Genomic DNA, 18,380 nt, shown 5'->3' with positions numbered 1-18,380 from the left:
ACAGAGATATTGGTGAAGGGTGACCAGAGATGGGAACTGAATTTCAGTATTCAGGAAAGTCAGACAAAAAGGAAAAGGCAGTGGAATTGCGGTACTGGTTAAAGAGGAAATTAATGCAATAGTGAGGAAGGATATTAGTATGGATTGAGCTGAGAAACACCAAGGGGCAAAAAATGTTAGTGGGCATTGTGTATAGACCCCCAAACTATAGTGGTGATGTTGGGAATGGCATTAAGCAGGGAATTAGAGACACATGCAATAAAGGAACATCTGTAAGTATGGGTGATTTCAACCTGCATATAGATTGGGCAAATCAAATTAGCCACAACACCGTAGAGGAGGAATTCCTGGAGTGTAGACAGGATGGTTTTCTGGACCAATATGCTGAGGAACCATGGAGAACAGGCCATCCTAGACATGAAACTGTGTAATGAGAACAGAATTATTGGTGATCTAGTTGTGCAAGACCTCTTGGGGATGAGTGACCATAATATGATAGAATTTTTCATCAAGACGATGAATGAAGTAATTGATTCTGAGACTAGGGCTCTGAATTTTAATATTGGAAACTATGATGATGTGAGGTGTGAGTTGGCTAGGATCGATTTGGACACATTACTTAAAGGCATGACTGTGGATAGGCAATGGCAAACATTCCAGGAGTGCATGGGGGAACTAGAGAAATTGTTTATTCATGTCTGGCATAAAAGTAAAACTGTAAAGATGGCCAATCCAAGACTTACAAGGAAAATTAGAGACCGTATTTGATCCAAAGCAGAAGCATACAAATTGGTCAAGAGCAACAACAGGTCTGAGGATTGGAAGCAGTTTAGAATTCAGCAAAGAAGGAGCAAGGGATTGATTAAGAAAGGGAATATAGAGTACGAGAGTAAGCTGAAAAATTGACAGTGAAAGTTTCTACAGGTACGTGAAAAGAAAAAGATTGGTGAAGGCAATCAGTCAGAAACAGGGGAATTCAAACTGGGGGACAAAGAAATGCTAAGCAACTAAATAGGTTCTGTCTTCACAAATGAGGATACAAATAAGATACTGGAAATGTTGGGGAATGCAGGGTTTAGTCAGAGGAGGGAACTGAAGGAGATCAATATTCGTAGAGAAATGAGCCAGGATTCTCCGAAATCCCGGCTGAGTGTTGACGCCTGCGTCAAAACCAGCGCGAGCGACGCCGGCATCAATGGGCGTCCAGGCCCAGTCATTCGCCCCTTCCTTGGGGCCCAGTACAGTGCCGGAGTGCTGTGCACTACAGCAGGCTCTGGTCCGTGCATGCGCATGGGTTGCCGTCCCCGGGCAACATGGTGGAGCCCTACAGGAGCCCGGTGCGGAGGAACATAGACCCCCGCCAGAATGAGCCTGCCCGCCAATTGGTAGGCCCCGGTCGGATCCCCTCCACCCCCACCAGGACGGCCCCCACATCCGATCGCCGAGTTCCTGCCGGGTAGGACCATACGCAAACCACGCAGGCGGGACTTGGCGGAACTCCGCGGGCATTCGGCCGTCGAGCGCGGACAATCGCCGCGAGGGCTGCTTTTACACGATTGGCGCCGATTCTCTGGTCCCAGTGAATCGGTGGCCCGGTGTCAGAGCGGCATGGAGTGATTCCCCCCCCCCCTGGTGATTCTCCAACCCGGCACGGGATCGGAGAATCCCAGCCATGGTGTTGGGGAAATTGATGTGATTGAAGGCTGATAAATCCTCAGGGCTTGATAATCCCAGAGTACTTAAGGAAATGGCTCTAGAAATAGTGGATGCTTTGCTGGTCATCTTCCAGGATTCTCTATCCTCTGGAACAGCTCCTGCAGATTGGAAGGTAGCTAATGTAACCACTATTTAAAAAGGGAGGTAGAGAGAAAACAGGGAATTATAGACCTGTAAGCCTAACGTCAGTAATGGGGAAAATTCTAGAATCCATTATCAAAGGTTTTATAGAAAGCACATAGAAAGCAATAGCAGGACTGCACAGAGTCAGTGATGCACTATCAATTACGACAAGACGAGAGTAGAGTGTAATCGAGGCTTTATTAAGCAGCGATGTGTAGCCTCCTGCAGCTGCTGCCGAAATGGCTGCAGCTTGGTAAGCACACACATTTATACTCCGCCTACTGGGAGGAGCCAGCAGGCATGGTTCTACCCCCGTACCTGTAGTACAGGAGCCTTACCATATTACATCTTGAATGTGATATATACAACAGTGGTGACTACCACATTCACCCCCTGTTAAAAAAGAGCCCAACGGGGGTGGTGGAAAACCATTTACATGCATTTTAAGGTTAACATTTTGGGGTAAGTTCACAAATTCAGTCGATCCTCCGTTGTGAGCGCCGCAGTCCCGGTGGCGATGCAGGCGTCAGCTCGGTCGCCGGTGACTCCGGGAGCATGTAGACCTCACCTTCATCCCCGGGTGGGACCAAGGGGAGGACGGATCGTCCTGGAGTGGGGGCTGTGGTGAGGTGCGCTGGGGAGATGGAGGGTGGTGCCGTGGCAGAGGGGGGTGGGGGTGGTGCCAGGTCCCTGAGGGAGACTGTGTCTTGGCGACCGTCAGGGTACGCCACGTAAGCGTACTGTGGGTTTTCATGGAGTAGCTGTACCCTCTCGACCAACGGGTCCGCCTTGTGGAGCCACACGTGCTTGTGCAGGAGAAGGGGTCCTGGAGCTGCCAGCCACATTGGGAGTGAAACCCTGGAGGTGGACTTTCTGGGGAAGGCAAGGAGATGTTCATGGGGGTTGGATTAGTCGCTGTGCAAAGTATCGATCGGATGGAGTGAAGGGCGTTGGGGAGGACCTCCTGCCAGTGGGAGACCGGGAGGTTTTTGGACCAAAGGGCCAGCTGGACAGCCTTCCAGACTGTCCCATTCTCCCGCTCCACCTGCCCGTTTCCCCAGGGCTTGTAGCTGGTCGCCCTGCTCGAGGCGATGCCCTTGCTGAGCAGGTACTGACGCAGCTCATCACTCAAAAAGGAGGATCCCCGGTCGCTGTGGATGTAGGCGGGGAAACCGACCAGGGTGAAGATGGTGTTGAGTGCTTTGATGACGGTGGCAGACGTCATATTGGGGCATGGGACGGTGAAGGGGAATCAGGAGTATTCGTCGACCACGTTAAGGAAGTACGTGTTTCGGTCGGTGGAGGGAAGGGGCCCTTTGAAGTCCACGCGGGAGGCCTTTACTAGATGCGTGCGGTCTGGCCGGTAGAAGTGCGGTTTGCACTCCACGCAGACTTGGCAGTCTCTGGTGATGGCCCTGACCTCCTCAATGGAGTAGGGCAGATTGCGGGCCTTTATGAAGTGAAGGAACCGGGTGATCCCTGGGTGACAGAGAGCGTCGTGTAGGGTCCGGAGTCAGTCCACTTGTGCGCTGGCACATGTACCTCGGGTCAGGGCTTTGGGGGGCTCGTTGAGCTTACCGGGGCGATACAAAATCTCGTAATTGTAGGTGGAGAGCTCGATCCTCCACCTCAAGATTTTATCATTTTTGATCTTGCCCCACTGTGTGTTATTGAACATGAAGGCAACCGACCGTTGGTCAGTGAGGAGAGTGAATCTCCTGCCGGCCAGATAATGCCTCCAATGCCGCACAGCTTCTACGATGGCTTGGGCCTCCTTCTCAACAGAGGAGTGCCAAATTTCAGAGGCATGGAGGTTGCGTGAAAAGAATGCCACGGGCCTGCCTGCCTTGTTGAGGGTGGCGGCCAGAGCGCCGTCTGATGCATCGCTCTCGACTTGGAAGGGGAGCGTCTCATCGACCGCGTGCATCGTGGCCTCGGCAAAGGCCTGGTGAGCCTCGGCCGTCAGGGGGAAAATGGTGGAGTGAATGAGTGTGCGGGCCTTGTCCGCATAGTTAGGGACCCACTGGGCGTAGTATGAGAAGAACCCCAGACATCGTTTGAGGGCCTTGGGGCAGTGGGGGAGTTCCATGAGGGGGCACATGCGATTGGGGTCAGGCCCTAGAACTCCATTTTACACCACATAGCCGAGGATGGCTAAGCGCTGGGTGCTGAACACGCACTTCTCCTTGTTGTACGTTAGGTTGAGGTGTTTGGCGGTGTGGAGGAATTTGGAAAGGTTAGCGTCGTGGTCCTGCTGGTCGTGGCCGCAGATGGTGATGTTATCCAGGTACAGGAAGGTGGACCGCAGTCCGTACCGGTCAACTATTCGGTCCATCTCCCCTTGGAAGACCGAGACCCCATTAGTGACGCCGAAGGGAACTCTAAGGAAGTGGTAAAGGCGGCCGTCTGCTTCAAACGCAGTGTATGGGCGGTCCGCCTTACGAATGGGGAGCTGGCGGTAGGCAGATTTCAGGTCCACTGTCAAGAAGACCCGGTACTGTGCAATCTGATTGACCATATCAGATATGCGTGGGAGGGGGTACACGTCAAGCTGTGTGTACCGATTGATGGTCTGTCTGTAGTCAACCACCATCCTGTTTTTCTCCCCAGTTTTCACAACTACCACTTGGGCTCTCCAGGGGCTGTTGCTGGCCTCAATAATGCCTTTCCGCAGCAGCCGCTGGACCTCAGACCTGATGAAGGTCCTGTCCTGGGCACTGTACTGTCTGCTCCTGGTGGCGACGGGTCTGTAATCCGGGTTGAGGTTTGCAAACAGAGAAGGTGTCGACCTTAAATGTCGTGAGACCGCATACAGTAAGGGGTGGTAGGGGTCCGCCGAATTTCAGGGTTAGACTCTGGAGGTTGCACTGGAAGTCCAGGCCGAGTAGCAAGGCAGCGCAGAGGTTGGGGTGGACATAGAGCCGGAAGCCGCTGAACTCAACGCCCTGGATGGTGAGGGTGCCGGTGCAGTACCCCCGGATCTCCACGGAGTGGGATCCGGACGCTAGGGAGATTCTCTGGTTAATGGGGTGTACCGCGAGGGAGCAGCGCCTTACCGTATCGGGGTGGATGAAGCTCTCTGTGCTCCCGGAGTCAAGAAGGCATGATGTCTTGTGCTCATTGACCTTTACCGTCGTCGACGCGGTTGCGAGGTTGTGCGGCCCGGGCTGGTCGATCGTGATGGAGGCGAGCTGTAGCTGGTGTTGGATGGCCCCTGGCTGGTCGGCAGGCAATGAGCGGCCCGATGAGGTGCCCGACGAGCAGGGGTCCTGAGGCGGGGAAGATGGTGGCGCCCATGGGGCGCACGTGGTGGCCGGTGTTAAAGATGGCGGCGCCCACAGGCTGCACGAGGCCTGATGGGGGGAAGATGGCAGTGGTCACAGGCTGCTTGTTCTGAGGCAAGCAAGATGGCGGCACCCAGGATTGGGGAGCAGAGATAGAACAGGTAAGAGGCTAAAGGTCTCTATGATCTATAATGGAGGAGAGTTGGCAGGGGCTTGAACTCAGATTAAAAAGACAACAATTGTGAGGGTTTATAATGTGGCTTGTATATTTGCCTAGCTTGCATTAGAAGGAGGATCACCAGGAAAATGTTTCTCTGGAAAAGACAGGGCAGGACTTCAATGTTACCAAACTCGGCAACCTCGATATTGAAGTAAACTAAATCACTTTAGGCTCGGTTATCATAAAATAGTAGAATGTACAGTGCAGAAGGAGGCCATTTGGCCCAACAAGTCTGCACCAGTCTTGGAAATAGCACCCTACTTAAGCCCATGCCTCCATCCTATCCCAATAACCTAGAAACCAAACCTAACCTAACCTAACCTTTTCACGGTTCACGAAAATTGAATGACTACTTATGGGACAGAGTAACGTATACAAGTTGGTTTTTCAGTTTTGTTAAAGGTAAATGGGAAAAATTCTGACCTGTAGTTTAAAGTATAAGTTACCTATAAAAATAGTGTTTAGTCAATTGTGCTTTTAGTCTGTTTGTTACAGTAAAAGTCTTAAAACATGAAACCTTACAGTGTCATGTTTTCAGCTATTAACTGGGCGTTCAAATTTCTTTTACTTTTAAGTTATTCATCTCTATGGGCCTATAACAAATTACACAATTTTGTATTGATTACTTATTCCTTAAAATACTACCTTTTAATCTGTTCATGTTCAATGGATAAGTCAGCTCACAATGAGGTAGCTAGAAATTAATATTTGGACAGCAACTTAATAGTCTATTGGATATCAACCCTCATTATTTTGTCCTTCAGACATGGGACCCTTTGGAGATGTGTCACTTGCCATGGACAGTTTTGGGGTGTTTCCTCAAAATTGGCCATGATCAATATATATGTACGTGGATATGCGTTTCTTACCCTTGGAGTGAGTGAGTCAACTTAAACCAAACCAGCAGCAGTCTTCCATAATTAAAAAGAAATGGTTGGTTTATTTCTACACTCTTGCTCTGGTGGTTACTGAAGAAAACTATGCCACCCACATGCACACACAAAGATTAATTATAGATGAAGATAAAAACAATGCTTGTAAAATTTGAACCGAGTTCAGTCTCTATTGCTTGACACAGGCCTGTTATTGTTTCATAGTCTAATTGTTGTGTTGTCTGAGGTGAAAGCTTTGAAATTACAGCATTGTTTCAGCTGCTGTGAAGGCTTCCACAGTTGATATTCCAGAGGTTGCTTTCACAGGTAGTTTAGGGGATGGATCAGGATGCAAGGAGGAGAGAGAGGGCCCTTGTTTCTCTGATTCTGTAGGCACGGCACTTTCAAAACTGTCCAGTTACTTACAGCAGCACCATGGGCTGTTTCTGAATGCCTTCCTCCATCTCTCCCTGTTGACAAGCAGTTTCTTCTCAAGATGTCTCCTCATGTTGTGCCACAATTGTTCTGGTTTCAGCAGGTGGATTCTTGCCTTTTCAGTAGCTTTCACAGGAAAGCCAAGATGGCCACTGTCTCAAAATTGTCAAATGATGCTCCCAAATAAGGAAATTGATTACCCATGTCTAGGGCTTATTTTAGCCATTGTCTTTTAGCCAAGATAATTACATTTTAAATATCCCAGCTATTAGCTTGAATGGCCAAATTATCCCATATCTAATGGATTGGAAGGGTTTGTTGACACCTTAATGTCCCTCAACTGTCAAGGACTTTGTTCTTTGAGGAAAAGCATCAGTCAATTAATCTGATTTACAGTTGTCAACTACTCATTGAATTTTTAAATTATTTTCACATCTGGCCTGAGTGTCCCAGCTTGAAGATCCAAACCAACCGACGTTTTTTATCACCTCGCATTCCGAAGAGATCACCACCTACAAAGACCACAAACTCAGCCACGAAGATCTATCAAACCTTTTAATCCCTGTTATTTTTTAACCTTTCCTAGTCCCTCCCAGCGTGTGTCTGTCTTGTGTGCGTCTGGCTGGAGGGTGTGATGGGGTTTGGGGAATAGTTAGATTAGCAGATTGTTCCATTCTTACCATTATATGTTCATCATTTTCCTTGTTAAAAATAAACAGTTTTTTAATGTTTTACTTACAAATCTGGTGCCTGTAACTCATTGGAGAAGTCAAGGGTGAAAGATCTCAGATAAATACAGAAATAATTGGTTAATTCACTTATGTTGGGACTCTGGGGTGTGTGGGGCTGGAATTGACCACACACTCGCCCAGGGTGTCATAACAAATGCTTTACTACAAGACACTTATGAATTAAAGGCGAGAACATCATTCAAAGATAGTTGGATAAGCATTTGAAGATAAGGAATATGAACGGATGCAAGGAAATGGAGTTCAGAGATAAAAGTTTATTTGAAGTGTTGGCAGATACAAAAAAATAACGATTTGCATTTTTACAGCACCTTTCTTGATTACAGAAAGTTCCAAATGTTTTACAGTTAATTATATACTTTTGACACCCACAGAATGCAGATCTAATCCAATTCAATCAATTACCACCCATCGATCTGGTCTCAAACATCAACAAACCGATGGAAGGTTTGAAGGTTATGTTTGTTGAAAACAATCTTCTCAGTCCCAGGATATTGCTGCAGGAGTTCATAAGGGCAGTCTCCTACGCACTACCATCTTCAGCTGCACCATGCACAGTCTTGCTCCATCATAATATCAGAAGTAGGGTTGTTAACTGATGATAGTGCCACGTTCAGGTCCATTTGTAACTGTTCAGATCAATTCCTGAATGCAGCAAACCTGGAAAACATTCCGGCTTGGGCTGATAAGTGGCAAACAACATTTGTATCACACAAATGCCAAACCATTACTGTTTCCAAAATGAAGTAAATCTCACTATCTCCCCTTGACATTCAATGGCATTACCATAACTGAATCACCAACCATCAACATATTGGGGTTATCCTTGACGAAAAGTTGAACTCAACTAGCAATGCCTACATTGTGCCTACAAGAGGGGGTCAGATGCTATGGCAAGTAACTCACTTCCTAATTCCCCCAAAGCCCGTCCACCATCTACATTGGTACAAGTCAGGAGTAGGATGGAATGCTCTCCACTTCTCTGGATGAGTGAAGCTCCAACAACACTCAGGAAGGTTGAACCAGGCAGGGTAAATTAATCCGCTTGATTAGCACCCTTTCCACTACCTCAAACATTCACGCCCGCCATCACCAGCACACAGTAGCAGCAGTATGCATGATATTCAAGATGCATTGCTGCAGCTCACCATTCCTTCTTTGACAACATCGTCAAACCTGTGCCTCATACCAAAAAGACAAAGGCAGCAGGACATGGGAACACCACCCCCTATAGAACATAGACATAGAACATACAGTGGAGAAGGAAGCCATTCGGCCCAACGAGCCTGCACCGATCCACTTTAAGCCCTCACTTCCACCCTATCCCCATAACCCAATACCCCCTCCTAACCTTTTTGAACACTAAGGGCAATTTATCATGGCCAATCCACCTAACCTGCCCGTCTTTAGAATGTGGGAGGAAACTGGAGCACCCGGAGGAAGCCCACGCAGACTCCGCACAGACAGTGACCCAGCGGGGAATTGAACCTGGGACCCTGGCGCTGTGAAGCCACAGTACTAACCACTGCGCTACCGTGCTGCCCACAGGTTCTCACTTGCTGTGAGATGCCCCAAGGGGGAGTCTCAGCTCTGATTTTGGCCTTGCCTATTTGGCATTGACCATTGGGCAGCACGGTAGCATTGTGGATAGCACAAATGCTTCACAGCTCCAGGGTCCCAGGTTCGATTCCGGCTTGGGTCACTGTCTGTGCGGAGTCTGCACATCCTCCCCGTGTGTGCGTGGGTTTCCTCCGGGTGCTCCGGTTTCCTCCCACAGTCCAAAGATGTGCGGGTTAGGTGGATTGGCCATGTTAAATTGCCCATAGTGTCCAAAATTGCCCTTAGTGTTGGGTGGGGTTACTGGGTTATGGGGATAGGGTGGAGGTGTGGACCTTGGGTAGGGTGCTCTTTCCAAGAGCTGGTGCAGACTCGATGGGCCGAATGGCCTCCTTCTGCACTGTAAATTCTATGATATTCTGCCTGTCTGTCTGACGATTGGCTGAAGATATTCTAACTGAACTTGCTACTTCCACAGGTATCTGTTTGCTCAGCAAATCAAACGGGACCTGGTTGCTGGGAGACTTCATTGCAATGATAACAGTGTTGCACTGTTACTTTCTCACATCATCCAGGGTGAGTAATGGCTAAAATATCCCTCCAATGGAGTCCTAAATAGCCTTAAATGTCTCACTGAGCAATGGATGAAATCAGGGATCCCTGCCTGACACAGAAGTTAAATTATTTGTTTTTTTAAATATCAAAGTTACATATGTTTATGCTGATTTACTGGGGCTGGTAGTTGTGGTCCATGGCGGGGGCGGGGGAGCTTTTATTTAGCTAACTATGAGTGAATGAAGCAAGAGCTCCTCTCCCAGATTGGTCAGGAAACTATGGGCTTGGGCCTTCCATCGCTCCATCCCCAGTATCCTAGGAGGAAAAAACAGTAAACTTGGGAAGTGACTGGTACAAATCTGATCTGGTCTTCTAGAATCCCTACAGGTCATTTGGCCCATCGAGTTTGCAACGTCCCTTGGAAAGAGCACCCTACTTAGGCCCACTCTTCCACCCTATCCCCTAACCCCACCGAACCTTTTTAAACTCTATGGGGTAATTTGGCATGGTCAATCCACCTAACCTGCATATCTTTGGGCTGGGGGAGGAAACCAGAGCATCTGGAGGAAACCCACGCAGGCACAGGGAGAAAGTGCAAACTCCACACAGTCACCCGAGGCTGGAATTGAACCTGGGTCCCTGGATCTGTGAGGCAGCAGTGCTAACCACTGTGTCACCGTGATGTTGCCGACCTTAAAATGTAACTCCAATTTGGACCAGCACCAGCTATTTACAAGTATCACTAGGTTTTCCTTCTGATTGGAGAGGAGCCGTGGGCCAAGGCTTCAAGTGCTCCTCACCCACTCCTCTCGGACTCCCTAATCTGGTCTACTCGAACTAGGCCTAACCCTTTGTGTACTCGCCACCCCGGCCGGTCCCATCTGGCTTGGGAGCCAGCCTTGTGTGTTCCACCCCCAACCTCACCAACGAACAAGCCCATGCCCTGACTCCACACTCAGCCAATCACTTTGCACCAATGCCAAGATTGCAAGCACAATCACAGGAGAAAATTGAGTGACCAAACCACAACGCCAAAAGGAATGGTTGAAAAAAAAAAGGCTGATCCTTCATCAGCTCCCTTGGTCTCTGTTTGACATCCTGAGGGGCCAAGCACAAACTCCAGCATAACTCATTCAACGCAAATAACATACGGATATGCATGACGTACCAATAAGAAAATGAGCAGATGTCAGCCTAACTGTTTAAGAAAAAACTGTAAGTAAGGCTCTACCTTCCCCGTCGATAGCAACAGTCATGGGATCCTTCCAAGTTCCCCTCCAAGCCGCACAACATCCTGACTTGGAAATATATCGCCGTTCCTTCACTGTCACTGGGTCAAAATCTTAGAACTCCCTCCCTAGCAGCACTGTGGGTGTATCTACACTTCATGACCAGATGTCTCACCAACACCTCCTTAACGGCAATTAGGGTTGGGCAACATACAATGGCCTTTCCTTTGATGATCTTATACTGAGGTAATAACCAAAACAAAACCTCACCCCTGCAGCATAATGTTAATGGTTCCGCCCCATTAGAGAGATTAATTTGGCTGGGTGTCTGCTGGACAATATGGGATTAGCTGCTCAATGTGCACCCAATCAGACGGCATACTTAATGACTAGATTGCCCCACATATCCTGCCGTGGACTATCACCCCAAATTAAAATCCACCCCTGTATCTCGTTCATTTATTTCCTACTCTGGTTTGCTACACATGTCTCTATTTACCTTTTCTCTCTTTGTGTATTTGTCCTCGTACCTTGAAGCTGAGGTTGGTGATTTTAATGAAGAACAGGACGGAACACATTTACAATCTAAGATATACATCCCAAACCAGGAACGTCTGATTCACAAAATAATGAATTTTCACCAGAAACTTGCGTAAGTACAAAGTAAGATAAGTAAGGCTCCACAGAATTCAACATGAAGAGAGACATGTTAATATTTTTGATTCAGTTGGTAGCGCACAACTTTGAGTTGGAGCGAGTCCTACTGGAAAGTCTTGTTCTGTCAGAGAGTCTTTTGGACGAGATTTTAAACCTGCTCATTCAGGTGGGTGCCAAAGATCCAATGGAACTATTTTGAAAAGTGCTAGAATGTTCTCCTCTGTGTTCTGGCGAACAGTCATGCTTCAACTAACATCAATAGAAAAATAGATGAATACATCACTCATCGATCGGATTGCTGTTCGTGGGGCATTGCTGTGTGCAACGTTGATATTGTGTTTGTCCACATCTTCAAAAATAATTCACCTCGGATGGTTCTGGGAGATAATGGGCGGGATTCTCTCAGACCGGGGCCGGGCCAGAGAATCTCCGCGACCGGCTAGGATCGCGCCGCGCCAATGCCAGCACGTGATTGGCGCCATTGGCGCCGGCGTGGTTGGCGCAGCGTTTGTCGCGGGCCGCTCTATGCAGCCGGCCCACCGATTCTCAGCCCGCGCCGTCCACACCTGCGCTCAGCCAGCGGGACCTCGGCGTGGAAGGGTTAGGGGGCGGCTGTGGAGGGAAAGGGGGGGCCTCCGATGTGGCCTGGCCCGCGATCGGGGCCCACCGATCGGCGGGCTGGCCTCTCTGGCTGGGGGCCTCCTTTCCTACGTGCCGGCCCCTGTAATCCTACGCTATGTTACGTCGGGGCCGGCGCGTTGAAGGAAGCCGCTGCGCATGTGCGTATCCCGCGGCGCCCAGTACGCGCCGGGATCAGCAGCTAGTGTGGTGTTAGCCGCTCCAGTGCCATGCTGGCCCCCTGTAGGGGCCAGAATTAGTCGTGGGGTCAGCCTGTTCACGCCGTCATAAAACGCGACTCCATTTACAACGGCGTGGACACTCTGCCGCAGGATTAGAGAATCCCGGCCCTGATATATTCAATTTGATGAGGCGTAAAGAATACCTGCCAAAGTCATTGATCATTAGAAGGTCACTAAACAATCAGAAAAGATTGTCTTTAACTACTTACTTTTACACATTTAAAAGTAACGCAAGGAGAAATTTCTTCACTCAAAATCTTTGGAATTCTCTACCTCAGAGAGCTGTGTATGCTCAGTCATTGAGTTGTTCAAGATTCAGATCGATCGGTTTTCAGGCACAAAGTTAATCAAGGGACATGGGGATATGACAGAAGTCGGAATGAGGGTGAAATTTAGCTGTGATCCTATTGCAAAGCAGAGCGGGTTCAAGGGACTGTCTGTCCTAAATTTGGACCAGTTTGAGATGGTTTTTTCAGATTTATATTTGGTTGGAAAGAATGCTGGGGTTAGTTTGGGTGTCTCTGTTACTTTCAAAGGAAAGAAAGTCAAGCTTTCCTACAAGATGTAGAAAGTGGCGCGTGAAAAAATCACCAAGTCCAACCAATGTCGTACTGTTGATTAAATGGGGCCACCTTGGACATCCCCTCCTCAGCACTGGTAACAACCACTAGCAGCAAAGGCAGAAGCCAGAGTGGAAGGCATATGAACCATTTTAGGCCAACACAAAGGGAGATGGTTGTGGTTGTTGGAAGTCAATCACCAGAGTCCCAGTGTTACTTACAGGAGTCCACCAGGTTAGTGCCCTCAACTCAACTATGGGGGAGGCAGTGGTGTAGTGGTATTGCTGCTGGACTAATAGTCCAGAGTCCCAGGGTAATGCTCTAGGGACCTGGATTCGAATCCCACCACAGCAGATGGTGAAATTTTAATTCAATAAAAATCTGGAATTAAAAGTCTAACGATGACCATGAAAACATTGTTTATTGTTGTAAACACCGACCTGATCACTAATGTTCTTTAAGGAAGCAAATCTGTCATCCGTACCTGGTCTGGCCTATATGTGACTCAAGATCCACAGCGATGTGGTTGACTCTAAAGTACCCTCGGGGAGGGGGGGGCAACACGGTGTTGCAGTGGTTAGTATTGCTGCCTTACAGCGCTGAGGTTCCAGGTTCGATCCCGGCTCTGGGTCACTGTCCATGTGGAGTTTGCACATTCTCCCCGTCTTTGCATGGGTTTCGCCCCCACAACCCAGAAGATGTGCAGGGTTGGTGGATTGGCCATGATAAATTGCCCCTTAATTGGAAAAAATGAATTGGGTACTCTAAATTTAAAAAAATATATTTTAATTTTAAATATCCTCAGGGATGGGTGATAAATGTTGGTTTAGCCAGCGGCATCCACATCCCATGAACATGGGCGGCATGGTAGTAAAATGCTTAGCACTGTTGCTTCACAGCATCAGGGACCTGGGTTCAATTCCCGGCTTGGGTCACTGACCGTGCGGAGTCTGCAATTTCTCCCTGTGTCTGCATGGGCTTCCTCCGGGTGCTCCGGTTTCCTCTCGCAGTCCAAAGATGTGCCAGTTAGGTGGTTTTGCCACGTTAAATTGCCCCTTAGTTAGGTGGGATTAATGGGTTAGGGTGGAGGTGTGGCCTTAATTAATTAAGCTGATTGGAGCTGATTAATAAGGGGATCAGGGGTTATGGGGAGAAGGCAAGGAGAATAGGGATGAGAAAATACCAGCCATGATTGAATGGCGGAGCAGACTCAATGGGCCGAGTGGCCTAATTCTGCTCCTATATCTTATGGTCTTATGGTCTTAAGTAGAGTGCTCTTTCAAGGGCACGATGGGCCGGAGGGCTTCCTTCTGCACTGTAGATTCTATGAAGTTAAAAGAAAAAATCTTAAGCTGTTTCATCAATAACTTTCCCTCCATCATAGGTTCAGAAGGGTTGCTTGCTGAAAGCAGAACTAGGGGGCATAGCCTCAAAATAAGGGGAAGTAGACTTAGGACTGAGCTTAGGAGGAACTTCTTCACCTAAGGGGTTGTGAATCTATGGAATTCCTTGCCCAGTGAAGCAGTTGAGGCTTCTTCATTAAATGTTTTCAAGATAAAGATAGATAGTTTTTTGGAGAATAAAGGAATAAAGGGTTATGGTGTTCGGGCCAGAAAGTGGAGCTGAGTCCAGAAAAGATCAGCCATGATCTCATTGAATGGCGGAGCAGGCTCGAAGGGCCAGATGGCCTATTCCTGCTCCTATTTCATTTGTTCTTATGTTCTAAATTGCAATCATCTTCAACCAGAAGTGCCAAGTGGATGATTCATTTTGAACTCTTTGTGAGGGTCCAGCATCACAGATGTCAGTCATTTCACTCCCCCTGAAATAGCTGAAGACACTGGATACTGTAAAAGCTTTGGACCCTGGTAACACTCTGGCAATAATACTAAAGGCATACTGCGCTCCTAGCCAATCTGTTCCAGTACAGCTACAACACCAGCAATGCGGAAAATTGCCCAGGTATGTCCTGTACATAAAAAGCAAAACAAATGAAACCCAACCAATTACTGGTCTATTCTCAATCATCAAGGTGATGGAAGGTGTCATTGACAGTGCTATTAAGTGGCACTTACATAGCAATAATCTATTTACTAATGCTCAGTTTGGGTTCCGCCAGTGTCATTCAGCTCCTGACTTCATTACAGCCTTGGTCCAAACATGGATAAAAGAGCTGAACTCCAGATGTGAGGTGGGAGTGACTTTCCTTGACATCAAGGCAGCATTTGACCGAGTGTGCCATCTTTCACTTGAGACTTTAAATCCAAGGTCCCATCTGCCTGCCTGGTTGGAGGTAAAAAAAATCCCTGATACAATTTGGAAGGAGAGGAGGGGGGTTCTCCCAGGTATCCTGGCCAATATTTATATCTCAATCATCATCACATAAAGCAGGTGATTATCACATTGCTGTGTGTGCGTAAATTGGCTTCCATGTTTCCTACATTACAACAGTGACTACACTTCAGAAGTATGTCATTGGCTTTAAACTGCTTTGAGGCATCCAGTTGCCATGAAAAGTGTGATATTAATGCAAGCCTTTCTTAGCTTTCTTTTTAAACATTAACTCCCTCACCATCAATGCACAGTGACAGCAATGTTTACCTCATGCAAGATACACTGCAGCAACTCGCCGAACCTCTTTGACAACACCTCCCAAATCTGTGACCTCCACCATGTAGAGGAACAAAGGTAGCAGATGCATGGCAACTTTAAAACCTTCATGTTCCCCACCAAGTGGGTGACACGGTGGCACAGAGGTTATCACTGCTGCCTCACAGCGGCAGGGACCCTGGTTCGATTCTGACCTTGGGTGACTGAGTTCGCACATTCTCCCCGTGTCCGCGTGGGTTTCCTCCGTGTGCTCCGATTTCATCACCCCACAGTGCGAAGATGTGCAGGTTAGGTGGATTGGCTTTGCTAAATTGCTCCTTGGTGTCCAAAGGTTAGCCTGGGTTGCAGGGATGGGAGGGGGAACTGGGCCTAAGTAGGGTGCTCTTTCGGAGGGTCGGTGCAGACTCGATGGGCCGAATGGTCTCCTGCACTATATGGATTGTATGATTCCATGATTCAAATCACATACCAACCAGCCTCGGAACGATATTGCCATTCCTTCAGGGTAACGGTGTCAAAATCCTGGAACTCCTTCCCAAACAGCACTGTACATCCATCTACAGCAGACGGACTGTGGCCATTCATGAAGGCAACCCGCCACCAACACCTTCTCATGGTGATGAGGGATGGGCAGGAAATTCTGGCCTTGCCGGTGATACTCACATCTCAGGATGTCACCTTCACATAGATTCAGTGGTTCAGGAAGAAATCCCACACACATTCTGGAGGGCAACTACAAATGGATAATAAATGCCTGCCTTGCTAATCACAGCTACGCCTAAGAATAAACTTATAAAAATCCTCCCTGCCTCACTAAAATGGGCTTTTCTTGAAGGTCATTAGATGATGAACACACAGAATGGACTTAGTCCGAAATTGAATGTGAAACAGTATTAATTTTCAAACCAATTACTTTGAGCTTAATATCCCATTTGTTACAAGCCTCCTGTGAGCCCATCAGGAAAGGATTCTTGTAGGTTGTAGTGAGCTGCTTTGCTCATAGTCAATGAGTAAACCTTTGACCTTTGCACAGTGGGTTGACTTCAGCTGAATCTGAAACACGCCTCCTGGACACAGCTCGGACGTTGGAGATGTTTGGCATCAGACTTCATCCAGCCAATGATGGAGAAGGAACACAAATCGATCTGGCGGTTTTACATATGGGAATATTGGTTTTCCAGGTGGGTTCAACCTCGTGAATGGTGTAACTGTTGTGAGGAGGTATCACATCACTGGCTGCATCACGTGCAGTGGTGGTGTAGTGGTATTGTCACTAGATGAGTAATCCAGGATCATGCTCTAAGGACCCGGGTTCGAATCCCACAATGGCAGCTGGCGAAATTTGAATTCAATAAAAATCTGTGACGATGACTCAATTATCATTAAAACCCATCTGCTTCACATAATGCCCTCCAGGGAAAGAAATCTGCCGTCCTTGCCTGGTCTGGCCTACATGTGATTGACTGCAACATGGTTGACTCTTAATAGCATTCTGAAATGGCCCAGCAAGCCAGTCAGGGAAATTAGGGTAGGGCAACAAATAATGGCACTGTCCCAGAATTTTTTTTTTAAAAAGCAGCATTTATTTGTTGCAGAATTACAATAATATCTTTAATAATAATACTCAGTTTTTGTCTTTCCGGACCATGGTGATGTGCATCAATATAAATGCATGTAGGCTAGCTAGACACTAGAGGGAGCACCAGAAACATTACACACACACACTCAACCAATAGATCAGATAGATAGGACACGACCAATGGACATACACGATACACACAGAGGTGACACGACCACAGGGGGGCATTACACCAATATATAAAGGACACCACACACATGATCTGCCTCTTTCCAGTGGAGACAGTCAGTGAGTATAGACACAGGGTTGATTCAATATTACACCCACCACATGGATTGCAGCAACTGGTTAGTCAGTCTGGGTAGCTATAGAAGGATTAGCAGTAGTGTCGAACCCAAGTAATAGAAGTGTAAATAGTTTAATAAGCATGTTGAAGTTATCTCCACGTCTGAACCTTCCTTTGTCAAGTGCACCACAAGGAAGCCGCTTATGTTACACCTACAACATAACAAATCATGGTACCAGGACTGAACTGTTTCAATCCATATAGCCATACCTCAGCATACAGTGACAACCAACAATACCCAGGCAAGATGTTCGAGATCCGGGTTCCGCAGCAGCTCCGGTGCCACCGCGATCTCCGCAAAAACTGGCGGGTATTCCGGCAAATGTTTGAATTCTTCCTGGTAGCAGCCGACCTGGAAGGCCTGGCCGATGCTGAAAAGAAAGAGCTGCTCCTCACCATCACCGGTGCCAGAGCAGAAGAAATCTTTTAAAAATTCAAGTTCTCCAAGGGGCAAAACAGAAGCGACTTCCAGGCAGTCCTGTACAAATTCGGCAAATACTCCGAGGAAAACACACTCCAACCAGCAAGAAAAGGTAAGAGAAGTGCCTGTACTCACCACGAGGCCGAGATCCCGGAGCAGAGAACAGTTTTGATCGGCGGCCAACTTTCTAAAGGGACTGCACTTGCGCAGTTGCGAGATGCCGCGCATGCGCAATCACGAAAACGGCCCCCGGTAAAGGAATCGCGATATGCGCATGCGCAATCGCTTCCTACGCAGTATGTCACATGCGCCATGACGTCAGAGTCCCAAATCAAAGAAAAAATCTTTTAAAGCCGTAAAACAACCTTCCTTCACCTGGAATGCCAGCACAATGCCTCAAATTGAACCAGGAAATGAAATTAACCTCCGAAGAACCCTGCAACAAGCAGTTACCTACACCCAAACCGATGATTCCGACCTTGAACACTTCGACACCGATCTTTACATTTTCTCTGGACCTCGCGAGCCCAATGCCAGCTCCAATGCAAAAAGTGATAATATGGTCCTAGAAGACTACGACTCAGACGAACCTTTTATCTTGGGAGGC

General features: G+C 47.8%; 1 protein-coding gene across 1 annotated transcript in view; it reads left to right on the top strand.

Moving 5' to 3' along the window:
• The first annotated feature begins 363 nt into the window (after positions 1–363).
• Positions 364–18,380, top strand: part of LOC140418100 (FERM domain-containing protein 7-like) — a 35,318-nt gene continuing 17,301 nt past the window's right edge. Inside the window, exons 1-4 of the mRNA XM_072501519.1 lie at positions 364–584; positions 9,435–9,532; positions 11,278–11,392; positions 16,461–16,608. Coding sequence (XP_072357620.1) covers positions 364–584; positions 9,435–9,532; positions 11,278–11,392; positions 16,461–16,608 — 582 coding nt within the window. The remainder of the gene's footprint in view (positions 585–9,434; positions 9,533–11,277; positions 11,393–16,460; positions 16,609–18,380) is intronic.

The sequence above is a fragment of the Scyliorhinus torazame genome, chromosome 5 (assembly GCF_047496885.1).
Source record: "Scyliorhinus torazame isolate Kashiwa2021f chromosome 5, sScyTor2.1, whole genome shotgun sequence".
NCBI lineage: Eukaryota > Metazoa > Chordata > Chondrichthyes > Carcharhiniformes > Scyliorhinidae > Scyliorhinus > Scyliorhinus torazame.
The sequence above is the reverse complement of the archived record's forward strand: the minus strand, read 5'-3'. Positions and strand labels throughout refer to the sequence as shown.